The sequence below is a fragment of the Poecilia mexicana genome, unplaced genomic scaffold (assembly GCF_051168715.1).
Source record: "Poecilia mexicana isolate PSO_F unplaced genomic scaffold, ASM5116871v1 scaffold_19, whole genome shotgun sequence".
NCBI classification, from domain to species: Eukaryota; Metazoa; Chordata; class Actinopteri; order Cyprinodontiformes; family Poeciliidae; genus Poecilia; species Poecilia mexicana.
The window spans coordinates 6568625-6593469 of NW_028263388.1; the positions used below are offsets into that span (position 1 = coordinate 6568625).

General features: G+C 37.2%; 1 protein-coding gene across 1 annotated transcript in view; it reads left to right on the top strand.

Annotated features, from left to right (window-relative positions):
- pemt (phosphatidylethanolamine N-methyltransferase) overlaps window positions 1-24845 on the top strand; it is a 53786-nt gene that overhangs the window by 10125 nt on the left and 18816 nt on the right. The window contains exon 3 of the mRNA XM_088016532.1: window positions 15312-15427. Within this exon, the coding sequence (XP_087872658.1) occupies window positions 15312-15427 (116 nt within the window). The remainder of the gene's footprint in view (window positions 1-15311; window positions 15428-24845) is intronic.

Genomic DNA, 24845 nt, shown 5'->3' on the forward strand with positions numbered 1-24845 from the left:
CGCAGAAGACCAAAGCACCGTAGACTTTTATGATTTTACTTGGAAAGAAATGAAAGTTTATTTTGTTTTTTGTAGCTGTTGTTCCAGACATGAGTTTCCAAACAGCATTGCTTGGTTATGTTGAATTACATTGTTCCTATGACTTTGATGGCCAGTGCGAAGAACACAATGCAGATGGGGTGATGCCTTACCACAGGGGTTTGCAACCTGCAGCTATGGAGCTCTTACTATTATTGAAGAACGTCCAAAAATGCTAAAGAATTTAGTATTGTTACCTTTATATCTGTTGCTGCTGTTAGACCTGAATTTCCCTTTGGAGGGAGGACAATAAAGGCTGTTTTTATGCTATTCTAAGAAAAAAATAGCATTATTAGTTTATCCTTGGCATTTTCATTCAAGCATAACATTTCTGCAAAGAATGAAACTCGTAGTGCAAAGATTATTCTTTTTATGAAGTACATTACTGTCATCATTTCCATAAAATGTTGAATGCCATATTGAAGAAAATGTATTAAACCTAAAAACAAAAATGTAATAAAAATATGTGGTACCTTAAATTCTTTTGGCATTCCTTTTAGGAAGGTCTTTTGTATAAAAGAATAGGCAATTGTATTATGAGATTCTTCCGAATAGTAGAATTATCTGTTGTTTTTTTTTTAAACAAGTGCTTCTCCAAAGGGTGTTTATGGGTCAGAAATGTTTGTTACAGAAAACAATTTAAAGGCCAGTTATAACTTGCTTACAACTTACTTACTTTTTACGTTATTGCTTACAATAACGTAAAAAGCAAATGTTGTATGCTTTTTACGATTTCTGACTATATATTTTCTGCTTGTAAAATAATCTGATGAAACTCCATATTCTCTACCTTAATAAATCAGAACAATCAAGATCAAACTCGAGATTCTCGCCAAGTCAACCATAAGCGAAAGTCAGCATTTGTGCACGTTTCATGTAGCCTTATGTACATATCCACAGACATTTCTTCTTGTGTTGTATCTATAAATGATCTAGGCTTGCTGCTGCCTCTTCATCTTGGCAACATGATGTGCTGTACAAATAAAACATATTTCATTCACTTACCATAAGAGGCATGACTATGACATGTCTAAATGTGTAACAACTTGATTTTGCTCATCATTATATGGCCTTGAGTACTGAAATAATTGGACTCGATTTTGCATCGATAAACAAGTACATCTACCATCCAGAAGAGCCCACACTTGGAGTAGTCCTCTAATCTTCTTTGGCTGTTCTATATAACGGATGACTTCCTGCTGACTCACTTTTGGCATTGGACAGTTCCAGAAGCAGGTTACAGGAGCAAGTCTTTATTCCAAACACATTACTAATGCTTCAAATGTTTCGTTATGTATTCTCAAAAGTTATCTTTGGCAATTTTCACTTTGTTCCTTCTGTTCTGTTTTTTGCTCCGTTTTGTTTATTTCCTGTCTATCATGCTTGCACTATTTTTCTCTCCGTACCCCTTGCTGTTTTTTTCTTTATGTCTGTTCTTCTGTTCTGTTTTTTCAATAATTTCATCAAAAGGAAAATTCGTGAATCACAGTAGCAGTTCTCTTTCTTCCATGTATGACTAGGCTTTGTATTACCAATCGCCCAAAGAGCCCAGTGTTTTTTCTTGGCTTTGTATTTGGTAATAATTTGGTCCCTGCTCTCCTTTTATGGTAGTAGCACTTTTCCTCTCCTATGACTCTTTAAGGTAATATGGTTTGTTAAAAGGTACATCCACTGAACCATTCATCATCTTCTTCCTACTGTGTGTTTGTGTGTGATTCTTGAGATTAACAGTTATTTGTTTCTGCATTGGTCTCTTTATATCCCACCTCAGTGTCAACGAAGCTGAAGCCTGGACTTTGAGAGACCATTGTGTAACAGTTATGGGCTAGGCAGCTAACTGCGATATCAGAAACCGGTTCTTTGAGGAGCCTGAGGTGTGAATGAAAACACAAGGAAACTGTTTTAGTTAGTGATTCGTGCCAATGTATTGAATTTTTTTTTTTTTTTTTGGGAACAGGGAAAAACATAAGGGGAGAAAAAAACAAACAAAACAATTACAAATACACAGTGAGAGACAATTCAAAATAAATGCAAAGATCATAGAGTTCTTTTCCTTTAGCTCGCCATCCTTGGGTTCAGAAGAGGATCTGATCCATCATATAAAAAAAAAATCCCGACCTAAAAGGCCAGAAAACCCATTAAGTATGTTATCAATGTACAAACATACAAATACAATATTAAATGCAATTATTAAATATCTAATAATTAAACATTTCATTTCAATCAGGTTAAATTAACCATAATTTAAATAAAAAAGAATAATAATTTCAAACTAATCAATTAAGGTTAAACTTGAAAAGTTGAAATCAAAGTTAACTTCCAAAATATCAAAGAAAATAAATTAACTCAAATACTCAAGCAGTGTGAGGAACAGAAATTAAATAAATATACTGCGCAATATCAATTTAAAATGTAAATGTAGCTACATCCTATTTTATACGTTTCATTTCAAAAGTGCCAAAACACGCACAATACCAGCAGTTTAGTTACCTTAAAGCAGGGAGTGGGGCGCACCCAACAGCGATCAGCTGTGACAGCCCAGGTACAACGGCAACTGTTCTAACAAAACAGTGCTCCAATGAGCAATCAAGCAGAACTGGATGCTAAACAGATACTGCTATGCTATGAACAAAACTCACCAAGAGTGCAAATCAGTAGTTTCAGAGATTTGGGTTGAATTTCCAGGGTGAAATTATCAGCAGGATGCCAACAACCAGCCACAATCACAGTGAACAGGTGATGTTGTTTAACCTGGCTGGAGGCGGCGCTTTAAATAAGTTGAGGAGTTTGGGGAAAACAGGAAGTGGGCCCGCAAAAATAAAAGTCTTAATTGACTAACTGCGGGTTACAATTGCAACTCCTTAGTTCTTCTCTTTGTTGATTTGCTGCTGTGTTTGGGAATATTGTCCTATTTCTTGCCCCAAGTCCATGTTCAGTAATTTGTTGGACTGAAGGCCTCCCATTTGACTCTAGAACACATTGGCATCATTCTGAAAAGTGTTTGGTTGACTTAGTGACATTACCCTGATCCTTCGGTTGCAAAACAAGATCAAATCATCACTCTTCCACCTCCGTGCTTAACAGTTTGTTTGTGGTTATAGCCAAGCAACATGCAGAGCCAAGCATTTTTATTAGATAACTGGTCATTTATGAGCCAGGCCCAGAACTCAGACCACAACCCAAGAAAGGGTAAACTTTCTTTTTTTGTTTTTGTTATTTTTTTTACAATGATAAGAATGTGCAAGATGAAAGGCAGTTTCTTTTTAGGATTGGATCCCTGATGAGACTCTATGAAACAGACAGGAAGTGAGTATCGGTGAGGACAAACAGTATGTGCAAACAGAAAATGATGGGTTACAAAGCAGATGTTGTTTCCATCAAGTTTCTTTTTGGAGACTTGGACCTCAACAAAGTCATATCCTTGTGGATGTAACAGTAGAGGATATTAATATGTTTGTTTACTGGGGATTGTTTCACCCACAGATCCGTATAGACTCTAAATGCTAGAAACCAGAGCTGAGGACATCAGAGTGGGGAGACCAGCAGAAGGGATAGGTCGATATAGACACACAGATCATCTTAACATACCATGGACTAATTAGGTGTTATGTCCACAATCCAAACATCAGTGGAAGGGGAAACGGTCTAGATTAGCAACAGGAGAGGCAGAAACGGCAGAACAGTCCAGTAATCAGGGTCCAGGTACATGAAGTGAGGTTCATAACCACAATTAGATTAATTCACAGGGCAGTCAGGGAGCAGAAAACGGGTAAATCAGGAACAAGGACATGGAACCTTGTTCCCAAAGCCTTTGGTTCATCTAGTTGACACTTTGTAAACTTGTGCTACTCCATTCTTTTGAGGGAAGATACTTCTTTCTGGCCGTCCTGCCAAACAAACCGCAGAGATTTTTGTAACTACAGGGTTTAGTATGTTAAATACTGTGCCACGCTAAGGTCTGAGATGTAACTCTTGGATTGTTGCAAACCGAGCTTTGAAGGGTCTGACCTTGGGAATGCATGGACAATTTCTTCTGAGATTACTGCCTGCTGTCTTCTTAGTTGCTACTACAACGTAAACTGAATTTGCATTGTTTGGAAATGCAAATTTCCAAACAATGCAACAAATCTTTTTGTCTGCAACAAATCTTTTTGTCTAATGTTAGTAAACATCTTTTATTTCACACCTAGCAGTTACTGGGGCAACAGGCATGTACTACTGTGTGTGCTCAGTACCTGGAGGGACATCTGATCAAGTGTGTATCCAGCTTGCTAAGACTTTCTATTGCATTGAGGCTGTAAGCATGAGGTCTCATTTAGATTGAATTTTCTCTTCTTGCAGTGTCATAGCAAACTGCCTCAGTCCAAGATGCCCTTTCACTCAAGTTGAATAAGGTCCTAAATGAGATTAGATTAAAGCAGTATTAGATTCATGTCATGGTGACACGCGTTATGCTCCGTAAGAGTTGTAGTAAGCATGTTCTATCAATTCTTTTCTGCCATAGCCTGACATCTCACGTGGAAGTGCATGAACATGACATGAGGGTAAAGATCACTGGATGGGAAGGCAAGTTTAAAAAATATATTTTTTACTTTAATTAATTTGATTGTGAGCAGTCAGTAGACTAGGTGAATTCAGTTTGGAGAATGAGGTCAGGGCCAACCTAACCCCTTTTAATGTAACATGTTTTGTAAATCTAACCGTAAAGCAACCAAATCTGTTGGAGGGAAAACAGGAAAATGAGTTCATATTCTTAAAATAACACTTGTGAGTCAGTTCCAGCATGGTCTTATGAAAACAAACCTTAGCTTTTGGACAAGGTTCTAAAATTATGCATTTTGTAACGTATCGGTATTGGTCTGATAAATACAACTGGGCCTCTATGAAAAAATATTTATTTTCATCTTGTGGCCATTTGTTTCCGGAGGAGGTTGGTCATTTCTTCAGTCATGTGACAGATATAATGATGCAGCAAAGGATTGTGGGCACTACAGTAATATTAATATTGGATATTGATGTCATCCCAAATTTTCATATCAATGCATCCCTGATTAATATTGCAAAGAATTGGAACGCAGTGTTTTCTGGCTCATATATTGAAAGTCTAATGAATGTAAATTTTTCATGCCAATAGGATATTCAGCCTGCGTGATGTCTCTGCACTGATTGCCCGTTTTTACACAGAGAACAGAAAAGCCACAAAGTGTTAAAAGAACACACCAGGAGAAAGAAAATATGTACTTATCACAGCAGATATTTTCACAAAAATATAGTAAAAGAATAAAAAAGTAAGAGGAATTTCATTTTTTAGCGTCACTATAATTCCAAGCATTCATCTAGAAAAACAACAGAACAACTTAAGCTGTGGAATGACCTAACCAGAGTCCACAAGTTCTGCAGAGAGTAGGCAGACATTAGCAACATGTCAAATTTATGCTGTATTGATATCAATCAATGTACACAAACTCAGTTTTGGTCAATTCTGGATTCAGGATCAATATCCCAGTGACACATTTGGTGATGGGCAGGTTTACTGATTGGGCGGGTAAGGGTAAGGAGTGCAGTGAGAAACTGAAAACCATTCAAAAAACCAATTAAGGCATGACACGAACAGTCCAGAAACGTGAATCATAACAGCAGTGACAGAAATAAACCGTGAAAAGGGCAGCACATAACACAACGTTTACAGTTATAAGCTGCCCAATCACACACATACATACATGGAATAACTTGGTTATGTAAAACTTCCATGTTGCTCTCTCTGTTGGGGTTCTTATTATGTTTGAACAAAAAGAGAAGCACAGCATGAGGTGAAAATCTGCAAATCCGGAGTTTAAATCCTTGAAAAAGAAGAGAATGATTTCATTGTGTGCAGAGCAGATGTACACCTCCAAACCCAAGTGTCACGTCTAAACTGCAAAACAAGTTTTTCTTTTATTTCTGAAAAACAGAAGAACAAAGAGATAAGCCACAGAGTCCTGATGAATATCTGAATGAACAATACAAAATAAGAGAGGTAAAGGACACCAAAGGCCCACGTGAGAGAAAACACTGAAGACGGCCTGATGGGTTGCTCAATGGATATGTTAAGTCTGTCCTTGTCCATGCAGCTGCACGTGTTGCTCATGACTGGATTCTTGGAACTTGCTTTGAAAAATGCTTTTTTTACATCAAGCCAATGATTAAAGCTGCAGATATTCACACGCACGCACACACACACACACACTGTATAGAAAGAAACCAAAACCAAAATTTCATGTTTTAGAAAAATCATTGGATTTCATTATTTGTGTTTCCGTAACATCTCAGATTATTTACTTATTTATGTTTCTTTGTGGTGTGTTGGTGAGGTGTTACGTATTTTAAATTCAGGACTGTACTGCACCTTGAAACAGTTTCGGAATGATTTTGTCATTCTTCTGTAAGCTTCTGATCAATTATTTTACAACACTTAGCTGTTCAGCCCAGCTGGAAATGAATCTGGTTATGAAATAAAGTACAGGGCATGTGTTCATACTTAACAATTGTCCCTATGGAAATAAATTCATTCAACTCAATTTGAAACCATCAGTTCCAAGACGCTTTATCGAAGTTTAATTCTCTGTGTCATTAAATCCCAGTAGTCTTTATTTTTCTCTGTAGGAGACCTGGTGGTTTCTGGTACAAAGAAACTGCTGTGTCCTCCTGTGGTGCCATTCCTGACTGCATTAAATATGAAGAAGTCTTCTTTGTTAGTTGACATCCATTTTTCCTGGACATTTGTTTATTTGGTCATCAAACTCACCAGCAATTAGACTAAAATTGAACTTTGTTTCTCAGTCTTACGTTGGTTTGTAATTATTTTTGCAATATGTTTGCTGAATGGATTTGCTTGTAAAATGAGTTTTTTCTGTTTGTCATTAATAGACCGTATTTCTGGGAGTACTGATTTCACTGGTATCACAAACAAACTGTTGATTTTCAAAGGAAATCAAAGCATTTCTGTCGAAGCTGCTGTGTTACAGTCATTTATTCTGAGAGTTTGTGGCTCTCTAAACCTAACTTGACTTCAGACTGATGTTGCTGACATTTTCCTTCAAGTGTCATATTTTTATTCAACTTTCAGCATCCAGCCAAGTTATTTTTGAGATCTGACGTACAAGACTTGCGTACACTGAGGCATAATGTTGGTTTTGAAAGACAAACTTAATGGCAGGATAATTATTAGAGGCACTGTGTCTGCCAAGGACTGTGCATTAAAGTGTCAGCTAGCATGCTGCTGATTTTGTGTGTGTGTATGTTTGTCAGTTTGTGTTACTGTATGAGTGTGTCTACCTTGAGCTGTACAGCCAGAACTTTAATATGCTCCTTCTGTGCTCAGACTTTGGTACGTTTTCTCAGATGTACGCTGCATGGAAGTGATTGTGTGTTAATTTGAATAGCTCGTTCTATTTTGCTGCTCTTTCATTATACCGTTACTGTATAATTAAGGAGCCAAAAGCTCTTCTTAGTTACTGATATTGTAGGTAGCTACAGATGAGGATTAGGGCCACTGAAAAAAAAACAAACAAACAATTTTGACATTTTTTCCAGAATTCTGAGGAAGAATGTCTTGAAAAGGAGCTTTGTCTAATCAGAATGTGTGTCGAAGGATTTTATAAAGCACAGGTAAACATTTGCATCTGGCATGGTTAATATCTCACTGTTGCACTTAGCATTTTACCTCCCCAAACTGCATTTTTCCCCCAGGAGCAAAGCAATCTGTGAACATGTATATTTACAACAAATAATTTTGGGATTTTCAATGAATCCACTTCTGTATTTTATGTGAGGCTGTAGCTCTGCTGTGCGAAGCTGTCTCTCATCACTGGAAGATGAAAATGACTCAGTTTACATTGATTTTTACCCAAAAGAGAATCTTTTAAAAGATTTGTTTTGGTCTTTTCAGTATCAGTCATGCATAAATAGATTATGTTGACAAATGGGGTAGAAATTCACCCTTGATAATAATGGAAAAAAATCTGGTTTGGCAATTGGCTAAAGGTATTTTTTTCCACATCAGTGTTGCTGTTCTCCACTTTTGATGCATCATAACATTGGTTCAAGCTTTGGACTGCATTTCCAATTAGTGAGACTTTTTAAATATGTAATTAATTATGCATAGAGCCTTACCCTCCCAAGCAGAGTTCAGCCTCATCTGAACAAACTCGATTCATGCATTTTTAACCAATCCTCCTGCAGAGGTCAGGCTGGCGGAGCAAACGGCATATTAGACGGCATATTAAACATCATTTGATCTTGTCCCTACATATGGAGATGGTTCCACTCATCAGTTACCGGAGTCTGATCCTCCCACTGACCTACATATAAGGGGAACAAAGGAAAAAGCAGTCGTACAACATTTTTGGGCAGATGCATTTACAATGACGTTTTGGGGGCTGTACAGGAAGTTCTGTATGTTATTGCAAGAGCTACTGAAAGTCAACATTGTTTCATGAATGGTACCGTATTCATGTCTTACAATGGTCCAGGCAAAGTTAAATTAAAATGTCTACACATAGAAATGTATGTTGACTCCATTTGACCTGACAGAGCTTGATATTTTATGACTAGAAATGTGCTAAGCTAGTACAGAAACTACTCCTATGGACTTGAAGCTGGAGGGTTTCCTCCAGTGTATTATAAGCCTGGTGGGCCACCAGGCTGAACTTGCCCCCCCCGCCCCCACCAAGCATTGTTTGTTTATTTTAACAGTGACAGTAAACACTGATTAAGATAGGTTTATTGTTGACTCAGACGAAGGTGGTGTGCACTAACTTCTAAACTATAATTCCTGCTTGCACCCCTCCAAGTTTTTGTTACTTTGTTTACACAGAGCCGCTCTTCAGGTAAACTGTACCATTTTTGTTGCGATCCAGTAGCTCACCGCATTGGTGACCGGAGTCTCTCACTCTGGCACTTCTTTTTTGAAACTAGGTGTGAGAGTGAAAGTTTTCTGTAAGTGAAGAACTCCGCAGGTGTGAAAGTGCAGAACACACAAACTTTCAGCTAACAACTAAAACAATGGTGGATAGCGTTGTGCTACTTCCCCTGTTCATTTTAACACAATTTCTGATAAGTAATATGTGTTACAAGAGCCCTTTGTTCATGGGAGACGGAGACGAGTTACTGTTTACAATGAAGTGGAAGCTAAGGGTCAAAAGCACATGCAGATTTGATGACATGTTAAAATCACAGGAACATCTAGTGGCCCGGCATGACAGCTGATTCAAACTGTCTCGGCGGCACAGTCTAAACGTGGAGTCTTTTCCCAATTAACATCTGAAAGTACCAGCATGTTGCGGGCAGCGACCTCATGTAAAGGTATCCTCAGTTTTAACAGGAAGAGACTTCTGTCAGAAGAAGTGGTGGGAAAGCAGGAAGAGAGGAATCATCTTGCCGCACATAACAGATGTCTTTGGAGCACCTGGATGTGAGACAGAAGTGGGCTGATGGTACAAGAGGAGCTTGTTAAAGCCTCTATTGAATTAGTCTCGAAGGGCTCCCAGTTCTGCTGTTCTGGCGCCACTCCCTGTACTGTCCCTGCCCAGGCCTGGTGTTACTCTTCCAGATTGCTTCGATCACATCATCTGCTTTCTGTCCATGGAACACCTGAGTATTTTTAGCACACTCCACCGACCACTGGAGTGGCTGCAAATGATTTCTGAATGATGATGTGTGAAGCCGCCGTTCTATCTCTGACTGAGAAGAGACATTCTGGCCACAAATGCCACCCCGCAGTAACTTTGGCTGAGGGTGCCAGCTGTGATTCCTGCCGTGTTCTCGGGTTTGAAGATGAGGCTATGTGGAACTCTTCTCATGTGGCTCTTAAGGAGAGATGAGAAAATAACGGGATAGCTTCTGTTTCATTTTGTTCTGTCCTGTTGTTGAGTCGCTTTTCATCCTGATCCGGTGGCCCTTTCGAAGATCTGCCAAGAGTGATCCATGCCTTTTATGTCATCGTTTTAAAATATTTTTATTCCTTTTATTTTTGTTGCTGTACTTCAATCTCTTTTTAGTTCAGTTGACACTCTATTGTTTTTATTACTCTGTCCTAGTCAGTTTGACCCCCACCCACAGTCATCAAATGGTAAATGGACTGAACTCATATACATTCACACCGATGCGCAGATCGGTAGGCAATTTGGGGTTAAGTGCCTGAACAGCTTTTATTGTTTACTCATTCCAGCTTTTGTTGTTTTTTTATGAAGGGCCATAAGGGACAACATTAAATAAATAAATAAATAAGTGCATAAGGAAACAATTAATTGCACATGACACTAAATAAATAAATGTTCTAAGTTTGCATTTTAATGATTTATTGGCATAGTATATAAATCATTTAAACATTCGATTCAACATTTGTTTATCCCATGGTGCATTTACTTATTGATTCACTTTATGTATTTTAATTTACCTTAGTTGCATTTACATTGTGAAGCACTTTGTGTAGTTCAAGCTTTTTGAAATGTGTTGCGTAAATAAATTTTACATTGAATAAATAATGGAATTATTTATTCAGTTTTGTCCCGTTTGGGCTTCCATAATTTTTAAAGTGCCCCATTCATGAATGCTGATTTTACTTAAGGAGGCAAATTTAAATGATTAAAACAGGTTATTATCCAGCTAGATTGATGTAAGAACTTTGTAGATGTTGCTCAGCTCTTATCTTTAAATTCATTGAGGTTTAAGAGTGTCACCGTCAGCGTTATCCTCTTAGCATTGAAGAGAGCTCTGTTTACATGGAAATTTCTTCAGTAGAATTATATTCTTTAACCATGCAAAACGTCAGCCTGTGTGTGTGCTCTGGATAAGTAGAGCTGACAAGTGGTGCTTTTATGCAGCTATTTTGACATGCGAAAAAAATAGCATGCCTATACATAAACATAAATAAACAAAAAAACATGAGCAGAAGAAAATATGTGTTTTTATACACTGTGTTGTTTTTGCCCTTGGAAACCAAGAATCCTTCCACACACTGCTATTTCCATCTTAAAATGATCAATCAGTTTTGTTCAGAGAAGAGAAGAAAGACTCATTTATAAACCTGAATTTTTGTTTTTAGTTCAACAACCACGTATTAGTAAGATCCGCCTGGTTTTTTTATGTGAGCCATTGCTGTCCTGATTGGGCTGTTATTCTGGTTTTAAGTGGCCCAAAACAACAGGATGTCCAGATGAAGATTTTGTTTGTCTCCAACAACAACCTGCATCTTTTTCAGTAAAGTATTTGCTTCAAATCTTAAGTCCAGTCTTTTTGCACACTACAAACCCATAGAAATCAACATTCACTTTTATTCAAAAATAGACACTTTATTTATTTAAAAGGGAAAGTAAATGCGGCTGTAACTCTTATTATTTAAATGTCTTCAAAAAGTTTCTTTGGATGGTGATTCTGTGGGAGGGAAAGATCTCTGATATCAGTCAATATTTGCAGGCCTTTGAGTGAAGACTATTTCTGTTTGACAGCAACGTTTTTATTTATTGATTATTGAATGGGTTAAAAGAAATGTGTGGGAAAACTTACAGGGTTTGGATTTAAATTACTCCCCAAATTGGTGATTTTGAATGTCACCACTTAGAACTAATCATGTTGCAAATGTTTTGAAGTGGTTGCAACCTGTTGCTGTGCTAATCAGCAGTAACGTAACATTGAAGTTATACTGAAGCGTTTTGTATTTCTCTGTCTACACTTTTCCTCCTTCCTCCATCTTTTCTTTTTTATCTTCCTTCCATCTTCAATATCCCATGTTGCTGAGGGCATTTGAAATGGTTATGTAATTTTCCCCCTTCTTATTTACTCTTCATTTTACAAGGCTCTCATGAGATTCATTTGATTTTGAAAAACAATCTTTCTTTTTTTAAAATCTTTTTTAGATGTAGAAAACAAGCCATAATGATGCACAACATGTGATAGTTTGACTATAATTATTCAGTTTTGGTTTGTTTTTGCAAATAGGCTGGCATCAATTCAAACTGTGAAGAAAAACGAAGCATTCCTGTGAAAAATCTCACTGATGTAATTTTCTGGAGCAACAAAGCATAATGTTTTTTTATATGCAGGTGTTTTTTTGGGGGGGATTTTATGTGAATGACGTTGTGGTATAAGATATATTTTAGAACAGTTGGCTGCAAAGTTCATGAACATGGTAGGCAAGCATAAGCCGTGGCTTCAGCCTATTTGTTATTTGGTGAACTATGGGTTTGTAAAGTAGTATTGTTTGTAGTAGTGTTGTTATTGAAAATGGACTCTTAAAGCCTTCCCAGTGTTTGATTGGTTCTAAAGATGCTCTGCTCAAGTTGCACCAACTCAGGTTGGTGTCAATAGATATTTGGTATTGGATGTTTCTTAGGCAGAGGAAATGGAAAGTACAAGTACTAAAAGAGGTCTGGCTCTGTTATGGCAGTACGGACTCGATGTTTCTTTTAGCTTAATGTCAGTTGCCTTCAAATAAGCCTATTTGAATGTGTAATTTAATGTTCCAGTATTAATCATAAATAATAGCTGTGTAGAGTTGAGTCAGTCCATGCTGCTAGGTGCCAGTGGAAAAGCGTAATGTATGTTTAACTCTGGATTAATTGCTTTATTGGTTTTAGAAGCACTGTTTACTTGCATGTTCACCAATGTCAACATGGGGCTATTTTGTCTTCTTTATGACTTTTCTTGTCATAAAAATGATTAAACTCTGGTCCAGTAAACACACACTTGTGACCTTACCTTTGTTAACCTTGAGGAGCTAACTACATACATGCTATTAGCATGTTGCCACACTTGGGTTTCTCTGACATGTTTGAGTCAGTTGTCAGTGTGTGTGTGTGTGTATGTGTGTGTGGGCATTTCATCGGGATGCTTAATCAGTTCTTCTATGTTCGAGTCTCGGTGCCAAAACCTTTTGTCGCTCAACACAAAAGAATGCCGTTACGTAATGCCTCCAGGCCTAAAATGCCACACAGCGACGTTATAATACACGCCATCATAAATGTGACTTTCCCCAAACGTGCTATCTGGAAAGACTAGTCATTAATTCTTCCCTCTTTTATAATCGCCTTTGTTGTGCTTTGTGGTGCGCTGCTGTGTCTCGGTGCCCCACAGAGCAGACTCTGATGTAATCAGCATGCGGATGTGAAGCATGAGTCCGGACCAAGCGGGCCTTCTCAAGCTTTGAGGCCTAATTATACATCCACTCTCTGCTGAAAGGAAGAGGTTAGAGAACAATGAGCTGGAGTCGGCTGGCGGCCAGGATTAAAAGAGAACATAAAGGAAACTGGAGGCTTCGTTCCGTCACTTGTTGTCTGATGATTGTAAATTAATGACTTATTGTGTAAAAGTCGTCTCCTCTAACTTTTACCTGTTTTCATGTTGTTTCCCAGCTTGGCTAGCTCTAAACATAGAAAAGATGTTACCATGGAAAAAGTCTTATTCTGTCTGCTTTGTCTGATTCACATCTACGTACTTCCTCAGCCCACAGTTTGAAAATAATTTGACTTTTTTCATTTCTTTAAGAACTCTTAACTATAACTGGTCAAGTAAATATATTTTATCCTGCAGAGCTGATAGAATTTGCTTTCTGTAAATTAGTGTGTTATGACGGACTGAGATGAAAGAACCAGCAACATTCATAAACAAGAATGTTGATGACCGCACAGCTGCTGCCCTAAATCCTGCCTTGGTAGGTCAACCTATCGAATTATAGTCTGTGCAGAAAATAAACTTCTTTTGTCAATTTAGAAACAGTGGAATTAATGACCAATAATAAGTAAGAAACTAAATCTTAGACAAATAATTTTTCATGGGTTTATAAAAGGAGCTATTAAACATTTGCATCACTGATTGAAAAATTTACATAAGCCTACAATACATGCAACACCCTGTGATATATTAGCTAAATACAACTTAGTTCTTAGTAATTATAATCCAACATATCATATGAAATTTTCTAATTATAGTTCCTTACTGCAGCTAGTTGCATGCACACACAAAGCTTTTCTGAGTGGATTAAACAACTCGCAAGAACTAAACGGTCAATAGACTGGACTTTGCTTATTCGTGGATTTTTCTGAGACATAACTCCAAATAATCGGTGGAAAATTCGACTTTTCGCTTATCTAAAACATACAAAAGAAAATGTAGGAATGCTACTTGGCGCGCTTTTGGCTGGTGTTTTCCAGGCAGTCAATCCATGACCACCCATGAATAGATGTTAAGACTGCAATGCGTCACTTTTATTAAAAAATAAAAAGTTTTTACATATTAAAACTGTCACTGTTACCGTCTCATAGTGACATCAAAGTCGTCAATATGAGACAGATAAGGTGAAAAAATCAAACTCCTCCACTTCCTTCCACTCCTACTACTATTGCATTCCACATTGCTTCTGGTAAAAAAAACAACAATCAGAGCCAGAGGTCTTAGCGCTGTCAATCATCTTTGTGTACATGCTGCTTAATGTGCCAATGCCAAAAAAACCAAAAGAAACAAAAAAAAAAAACCTTACCATTGCAGCGAAGCTTTTTATTTTTTACTGTATAGGCTGCCACTTTTTCAGTGAATTCTCAGAATGGAAAAGTGCTGGAATGTTTTTCTTGAGAGAAATGTTGAGGTTTCTTTCCTTTATCTTTGTTTCTGCAGCCTCCACACAAAAAATTGGAAAGAAATGCAATAAAATAGTCAGACTTAATAGTCATAAGTTATTTCATTTAAAATTTACGTACCTGTGGCATCTCCTTTTTGCACACTAGTTAAATAAAAGTCAATTGCATACACACACATACAATAGCCTTAAATGTGTCAAGGTCTTTGAATCAGAATGTAGTCCAGAGCAGACACTGTGACATTGCGATCTATGAATTTAAAAACATCGGAATTATATAGACTACAAAAGCTTAGTAGAGGACATTACTGGCATTATCAGTGGTAAAGTAAACTTTGGAAAAAAATTACTTTGTGCACTACATCTTTTAGTATAAAAAATGGAAAATATTATCAAAATGAAATGTCTTTATCAGAAAGAAGATTTTAACGAGAAAAGTTTGCACTCGTTTAGGGAGCCAATGTTTCATATTGGTGCCTAAAACCTTTTTGCATCAATTTTTTTTTTTTTTTTTACCATTTGTTTTAATTAGGAACCTGTTTTTATGTCTCTAAAGGAGGCAAACGAATGTGGAGGATTTCTGAACTGAAGGTAACTGCTGTCTGCTGATCTTCTTGCTTTGCAGGTGGCACGATGGGAGCATCGTACTCGGGGCCTCTCCAGGCTCTTCGGTGGCCCCTACGTGGCCTGTTGCGGTCTGGGACTCGTCATCATTCTGCTCAACGTTTTCCGGAGCCACAGGTAAAATGAAGAAGAAGAAAAAAGATCAGGATTTTCCACTGACGATTACAGTGTCACGAGATTAACTGCTATCAAAATTCAACAAGATACAAAAATAATCACAAAATGTTATTTGGTCGCTGTTGCAACCAAATTTCAACAATACATCCATTATGATCTAAATGCTTCACAATATAAAAATTCAGCCTTTTACTCTTTCATGCACACATTCACACACTGATGGATGTAAGTTACATTATAGCCCCAAAGACTCAAACAAGGTTCCTGAGGAAATGTTCATTCAAACAGTTAAGAATGGCTGCTTTGTCAGTAAGTGCATTCTATTACAAATGTGCACAAAACCTTTTCAGTATTCTGCTAATGCAAAAATAAAAAACACAATTTCACAATTGCAGTGTTCCCATTAAATTAAGAAACACAATTAAAATCACGTGAATAAGTTTGTTCACGTGTTGAGTCACAAAAAATGTACCACGCCACGATCCTCCAACCATTTCCTGTCATCGTTTTCTTCGTGGTTCGTGCCAGTGGCAACATCCTGTTGTTGGTCACATGATTTGTTTGATGCTAAAAAAAACAAAAAAACATTTAATTACGGCCAAAAACAAACACCTCGTCCTAGCGTTAAAACATTTGATCTAAAAACGAGTTGTTGTTCTTTTTTGTTTGTTTTTTTTCTTTAATTGCAATTCCATTTAGCAAATTTATTTTCTAAATGTCAAACTGTGCAATTATGGTCAATGGATGTTTTGTGCATCCTTCATAATATAAGTAGGTATTTCATAGCTCATTTCAACTCCAAATAAGGATTTAATCATTCTCTATCATTTCTTGGGGTCATTTAAGTTTCAATGTAGTTGTCTCAACATAAAGCTGGAATTTATTCTTTTTAACAAGGGAAGTAACGCATTTTGTAAAATGTTTGAATACCAGCCAGTCACTCTGTGAGTTAGAGTGCCTGGCCTTACACCAAGTGTTATCTTGATCTTTTCAAAGACTGGACAGCTCAGCAGTAAACTAGGGGTTATTTCTATCCTATATTAGAGATTTGTGAAGAGTGACATGTCTGTTAATAAGACAGTTAAAAGCATTATAGAAGTATTTCTAAGGCAATAATATGTCATTGACCAGTCAAAGAGCCGTAGATCTTAATGGGAAGCCTGCTCACAGAAATGCTTCACATCTTTTTTCAGGATTTAGAGAGTTTAGTTTGTCTGACAATCACAATAGCACAATAAATACCTTTATCATTTGCAAGTTCTCCACTATTTGACTATTGATGCAGAAAACTGGCGTACCCAGAAATTCCCCTGCAAGATGTTTGCCAGCATACTGTTGAGAAACAGGCTTTTCATATATTACCATTGCAGTTTTATTTGTGCTTCTCAAGAGAATAATCCTGCCCACAGTGAAACTAAATATAGATAAATGTAACAATTCATTCACATATTCAAGGACAAAAAGCGTGAGCGAAGAGAAGAATAGCTTTTCCATCCAGTTATCTGAGATGACTTTTAGCTTTTGTAGTTTTTTTTAAGACACAATTCATCTGTAAGAGAAATATTGCCAGGAAATCGCTGAAAACAAAATTTACCAATTATTTTTTCAGACCACATTGCTAAAAACTGATTACCCTAAAATGCCCCCCTTGCTACTGTATAATGGAGTATGATGTACAGTAATGCAAATTATTGTCATCTCAGTGCCTGGTAATGTAGAAAGCATGTCTGGTCACTTAAAAAACATTAACAGCCTTTTCACAAAACATTTATGGAGCATGGTTACAAATTTAGGGATATAAAAATTTAGAGCAATAACAGGATCCAATATTAATTATGCTGTTGTGGCCAATAACTGATAATTATTAGAAGTTAAATATCAGTTATGTTTTTAACGCTTTGAAACAAACTAACACTTCTCTAGTCTACACTCACTACAGACACACTCACAGCACTCAGGTGACTCATTTGGGAGACAAGTAGCACCATTTGCCTGAATCTTGGTTGAATTAAGTCAGTCATCTTAAAGGGGATGAATATTCATGATGTCGGTTATTTTATGTTAAATAGTTTTATTTAATTACCATTGTTTTGTAGAAATGTACTTTGTGTTTTGAGCACAGGAGAACTGAGGGAGCACTACACTGATACTTAATGACACAGACAGAAGATGTGCCAATTGTGCCTCCACTTGCCTAACCAAACACCACATGTACAGAGTTTTACAAGAAGGACACGAACAATCCAATCTGAGCTGCAACAGTTGCTGCTTTTACAGCAGCCGTTATGTTTTTTCCCTTGAGGGCCTGCATTTCCCAGTGTGAGTCAGTAATGTGTTCATTCATTTCTCTCTGAAGTAATTGACATCCAATATCACATCCTTTTACTACTACTTTCACATTCCTCTCCGCTCTTTCAATTTCAATAGACCTTTTCATTTCAGATGTGGTTTTGTTTCCTTTTCTTTCCTCTGAAAATGTTTTTTTTTTTTCAAGAATACATTTCTTGTTTAAGTGTGATAAACTAGTTTATTTATTTTTAGTCAGTGTGTACTGTCATGCTTTGATGACTAATTGAATGATCCGGTAAACTGCTATCTGCCAAAGGACTTTTGTCAAAGCGAGCCATGTCCTTCATTCCTTCCTTCTTTCCATCATTCTTTCCTTAAAAAAATCAAGCAGAGCTCCAAAAAACCATCAGAACTGCTATGTTTCTTCACATGTCTAACCCTAATGTCCAAACAACTGAAGCCCTCTCTTACCTTGGTCAGTGTTCATGTATGTTTGTATAAATCCAACTGTGAAAAACACACGAGCCAGAATGCTGCTGTTTTTTGTGGAAAGAGGTGCTAAAAGGCTACTTATCGAAGAAGAAGCAGTTTTTTCAAAAGCAACATAAAATGACAGATTATACTGTCTTATCTAGATACATTTCAAGAGACCGCCTGCTGTGGTCTGCTGACACATTGATGATAATGGACGTTTTTTAATGCAGTAGAAACAGGGGGAAGAGAACACCGCCGCAACTGTAGCAGAAAAGGTTTTGAGGTGGCAGCATTATTTGTTGCTATTTTTTCAGCAGGAGGGACTGATGCACTTATACATGGCGTCATGAGAAAAGAACATTATGTGAAAATATGGTAGCAACATCTCAAGTCCATTGGCATTAAAGGCTTGGTGACGAATGGGTCTTCCAATGGAACAATGACTCTAACCTCACCGACAAATTGGCGTAAGAACAGAGTTAATGTTTTGGCTTACAGAAACTCACATATCAGTCGCATAGAAATTTTGCGAGCAGAGTTGAAAAGGTTTATGCGAGGAAGGTGATGTAGAAATGTGAATCAGTTACACAAGTCTGTAGGAATGAACCAAAATACCTGTAAACTCCACTGCTCTCCACTACTCTGTGAAGCTTGCGGAAGGCAGTACTTCTTACTTCAAATGAATAAGTATATACAGTTTGTTTTGGCACTCATCAAATGGATGAGTGCCAATCCTATCAGACCAATTAGTTTACATTTTATAATTTCAACTGTGTGTCAAAAATGTGCACTTGTGTGACCTTAGAGGTCTGCAGATCCTTTGAGGCTCTTTCAAAGTCAGTAGTTTGAAGGATAACTTCTGTGTAACCAAAAGAACTGGGTTCTTTTGATTAAAACACAAAATTACCATACAGTCAAAACATTGAAACCAGGTTTATTCACTGATCTGATCAATGGAATTATTCAGTAAAATCATTAAAATATCAAAGGAACTGCTTAAATGCAGGTTAAATAAACATAGTCAGCGAGACTAAATACATTGAGCCCTACTTAATGCTTCACCATTGCCTTTCATTAGTGTAATTATAAGGCTTCAGGGAGATGAAGTCACTCAATGCTTTTATTAACAGCCCTAATCAAATCTGTAATATAGGGCTCTCCACATTTAGTATCACTAAATATAAACAGAATAGCCTTTCATCGACTGTTGTTTGCAAATGCTGTGCTTAAAAAAAGAACTCAGAAAAATGCAAATAGATTGTTAATTGGTTGTCTTTTATCTATTTATACTGCATAGATATTTAGAGCATGTTTTACCTGAAGTTGTAGTTGTATTGATTTGACTGCAGTGGAGAATGTGTTTATATCGTTTCATGATCATCTCCTACAAATCTTATGCATTCTGTTTAGTCTTGATATCAAAGTGTGTAAACTACTGTGCTATAAGGTGATGCAGGAGTTCTTAGGGCGCCATTGAAACATAAGACAGATAAGCATTAGTGTGTTGGGCATTACACAAAAGATTCAGGTGACAAGTGAAGATCAGTGGTGGAAATGAGATGCTGATCGACAGTGTACTGCAATCTGCTGATCATTGTGTGTGTGTGTGGCTGCGGATTAGAAGCTAAGCCGTTTTCGTAGCCAGTAAGACTTAAGGCCCCAACATCCTTGGCCATACTTCACTCCCCAGATGTCCACGCGCACTCGAAGCAAACGTCCACCGAATTCGTTCATGCAAAGGTAAACCTTTACAACCATAGATGTGTATTTGGTGTCGCACAGTAAGTGACTCATCTGGAAACGGTGTTCACATCGAACTGTTTTGTATGTGACACCAAGCCGTTAAGGTTGTGATTCTGCCCATCGAGTCTCAAGAAGCACATCAGCCAGATTGGCACTTTGTGCCTCACTAACCTGTTAGTGCATTGGCTCTCTAGATAGTATCCACTCGGATTGTGGGATATTAAGGAATCAGTCACAAGAAACATAGGCACTTGGTACACTTGATTATGGAATTTCAATCATCTGCGGAGGTTATTGCGCTTCTTCACATAATGAGAAACTCTGGTAGTTTTAAAAATTCGTACCCCTAGTTCACAAGGTATTTTGTCCCAGTTTCCCCATCTCAAGTGATCTGGTCCGCTTGGAAGGATGTCACAACCGGTCCTATCTGCAATCAGGAATTTTTGCCATGCTAGATTGTCTTGGTATCACAGATTTTGCAGTGTCGTGTTCTGCAAGGACGAACAAGAACACAGCCTGTTGAATGTGAAGTGTAGCCAATCAGAAAGCAAGGCCAGGAAAACACAGAAGGGACTTTTAAATACACAGAAGACAAAACAACTGTTACGGTACACCAGAATATTTCTTGAGAGATTTTGCAAGATTTTCCATCTGACATCTGGATGTTGGTGACTGAAATTGGTTTGTGAGTGGTGTGTTGCTCCTGCTGCGTAGCTCAACACCTCACACTGATTATTTTATCTTAATTTTTGTGATTTTGAAAATCAGTTTTGAAATCTTGCCATGTGAACCAGATGTTATACGGACTTTAATCTTTATTTAACATTAAATATTGAGCAGGTAAGCTACTGCTGGTTTTGGTCTAAATTCAGTTTTACCATTCTAGACAACATCATGAGTACTCAGCAGTCAGTGTTACTGTAGTTAGTTATTTATAGCACAGTTCACTACAACAGCTGCTTGAAGACTATAGACACTACAGGAAAGGCCAGACTCTGAGGTTCCATCCTCAGAGAATGGACAGAACCAAGGCTGTTTTCAATCACATCATTTTGGACAATAGTTAAAAGATGCTAATTTAATAGAAAACATGTGTGGCAGTCACACCAGATGGTTCTTCTTGCTGATGTGTTTTTACTCCCATTGGATTTGTCCAGGCCTGTAATCAAATCTGGAAATGCCTTTCTGAGTTTTGACTGAAGTCAGTGGAATCTGGACAGTCCAAATGATTGACAGCAGTAGGACGGAGTGCAATGAGTTAGGGGTTGGATAACCTCTTTTTTGCTTATGTTCCAGTTCTAATATGACAAAGAAAAAAAAGACTTATGATGGTTTCTTTTGTCTGTTCGCAAACTGGCGGCAGTAAAGTTCTTGCCTTCCACGAATAGAGAATATAGGTCACGGTTTGTCCATTTCTGCATTATATTGGATGTTACCAAGGCCAACCACTACGACCTGATTCTTTGCTACAGTTACATATTTAGCCTCTGCTGAGAGAGGATAACGGCTTATTGTTGACTTCTGCGAAATTGTTTCTCATACTATAGAACAGGTTGTTTTTTTTAGTTGTTTTTTTTTTTTTTGAGTTTTTTTTGTGCATATTTTCATCCTGCAAAGAGAAGCAACTGAGGGGGAAATTTGTAAGGGGCTAAGACATCGGTCACTACGGACTTCTGTATGTTTTTGCCTCTTATTTTTTTTGTCAAATCTGAATGTTTCAGATCATCTAAACAAAACTTTATTTAAAACAAACATGTAAGCAAACAAGGGAATACAAAAGGCAGGTTTGGAATAATTTAATTTATCAACTGAAAATAACAATCCAAACCAACCTGGCCCTTTGTGAAAAAATAATTGCACCCATACTTGATAGATGGTTTGGCACAACCACCAACTGCCATCAAGTATTTGCAATGAATCATATGAAATATTTTACATCACAATGGAGACATTTTGTCCCACGTTGGAGTGATTTTGAGACCTGTGTTAGGTGATGTATTTTTTTTATCCTTTCTGAGGTTGACTTGATGTTGTGCTATGAATCTCTTTCCAGCTGTGTAACACAAAGGTGCTTAAGCTTAAGGTCACAAACTGATTGGCTGGACGTTCTTCATCAGAATGTTTAGTAGAGAATGAAATTTAACAACAAAGTTGCCCTTCAAAGCCTCTTCAGACCATCACATCACCACCGTCATGTTTGACATGTGGTAGATTTTCTGTTACAAAAACACTTGAAGGGTTCACTTTCGTCTCATTAGCACACAAAATATTCTCCCAAACATTTCGAGGATGATCAGACTGCTTTTTATTTCTTTGCAAATGTTTCTTTTTTTCTGGTATCTCTCCCATTGATGTCTCCTTCTTGTGGTTAAATCATGTAATTGTTAGTGCTCTCTTGAAGTAATTTTGGTAAGCTGGACTCTCTCTCACCACCGTTTCATGTTTTCTTTATTGGTGGATAACGGTTCTCACTTTGGTTTTCTGATCACCTAAAACCTTTTTACCATTTTCTAAAACTGACAGATATCAGTAACTTTCTTTCTCAACTGTTTTTGATGCTCCTTAAGTTGGGGAATAATGTGTTGGTTTTTAAGATCTTTAAGCAAACTTTCTTTTTATACAGGTTCAATCTACATAACTTTTTAAAAAATCTACATGTAAAATTGAGTGAATGTTTCCATTAAATATTAATAATATTTTTCTACTAAACCTATTTCTGTCTGAAACTAAAAGTAGTTTGATGGCCTGAAACATTTATATGCGAAGGACAAAAGGAATCTGAAAGAGGACAAATATTCACTGTAGCACTGTAATTGAAATTATACAATTTTAATATATTTGATATTTACTTTTTTTTTTTTTTATTGCAAAGTTGGTCCCCATTTTCATCCAGAGACATTGTGTGTGGAGGCTCTCCAGAATGGTTGTTGAAACCTTGAAAATACAGGAAATGTTGCTGTGAAACCACAAAAACACAACTTTCCTTTTGGTCTGTGTCTTTTAAAGAGAACTGACTCACAAACCAAAGCTTTCTACCTTGGCCTTCACACACCTCCTCCTTGTACCTCTATTTATTTCTACAACTAGACTTTCTCTTTCCTCGCTCTCTTCCTGAGTGGTTCAAAAACAGCACTGAATATGTATAGCCTTTTCCATAATTTGCCATAATCTGGTAGAACAGGTGTGGTTACATGAATACTCGTCTGAAATTTTTCTTACATTAGAACTGACTCATTGTCCGCTGTTATGGTTGTTCATCCATGTACAACCGCTGACCCCCTGCCCACCGCCCCTGTCCTGCCAGACCCCTTTTCCCTCTGTCTCTTTTCTAATCCAAATCCCAGCAGTGCACCTGTCCAGAACGTGTTATTCAACAGTCTGCCCAGCAGTGGCTCTTTGTGTCTGACGTGGCACAACAACATGCGCCACATCACATTTCACTTCCTGGTTACCTTTAACAAAGGAAGCGCGCCATAAGAGTCACAGCACAGACCCCATAACCCAGTTTTCTCCAATTAATCCCAAACCTAGATTTCACTCGGGAGCCATTTTAGGCCCCCAAGTAAAATGCTGCTCACTGCTCCCCACATATGAATGTGGACTCACAAATGTACAACCTGTTCAGTTTTGCGTAATCTTAAAGTGCTAAAAGCGGCTGGCTACTTACATTTCTAAAGCAGACTCAGAAAAGCTTAGGGAAGCATAGAAAAAACAATTGGCAACAATTGATCATATTTAGCTGATAAAGCAAAAGCGATACTTTAAACTGAGTAGGAAGTGAAACAGAGTGCATTTAGATTAAAAGTATTTAATTATGTTGATTCAAGATATTGAGGAGAATATCTGAAAAGATTTTAATAAAATCTGTTGGTTTGTTTACCAGAACTAGACAGGAATAATTATTAGTGGTATATATATATAATATATAATATATATTTATTTATTTATTTTTTTTTTTTTAATTTTGGATCTAACACATTTTCTCTACACTGTTTCCCTTGATACTACTCTTAATTTGTGTGGCTCCCACATTTCATTCTTCTGAATGAAATGTGGGCTTCTAAATAAAAAAGCTTCTAAATAAAATAATTTTTTTTAAGTCATGAGTGTTTGTAGTTAAAATGTTGGTGCCTGCCAGCTGCAGTATTGCAGATATTTGTGGAATTGTAAGTAAGGTCATTGTTAAGCAGGCCGCTTCATAACAAGAACTGATTAATATGTCAGTTCACAGACCAGACTCGGTAATCTGTGTTCACTTTTCACCACTTGAATATTCACAGCCACAAACTGTCCGAGCAAAAATTAGGACACCATTAAATATTTATAGTTTTCTTACAAAAATTTCACATCTTGTTGTCTAATCTCTTTTTTTTTATCTTTGGGAAACAATATGAAAATTGCCATTGAACACTTAGAAATAAACTTTGGTTCTCCGATTAAGGGAAACGGATACAAACAGCAACAATAAACAAAACGTTAAACAAGAATGTAATGACTAAGAGTCATACCAGTTAAAAAAAAAAGATAGTTATTCTTGTCACTGCTTCTTTAAGCTTTAGAGTGCATTCACATCAGCCTTGTTTAGTCCACTTTAATTGAACTCATGATGCACTCTACACCTCCACCCACGCTCGCACACACTTACATACATTGGAATTGGATTAATTTTGTGTCTTGCACTTTTCTATGCAACTACTATACAGCTGACTAATACGAAATGCACATCTTGTCAGTTACTTCAAAATTTCTTCAACACTACAGTTGTGTTGCTCTGAGCTCCAAAACAAACAATCCAAGCAGCAAATCCTCCAGAGTTTAGTGCTTAATACGTTCGGAGGGAACATGTTTTCAAAAAGCCATCGCCAAAACCAAACGGAGCACCTTTTAAAGCAGTCACAGACCCCTCTGTGCG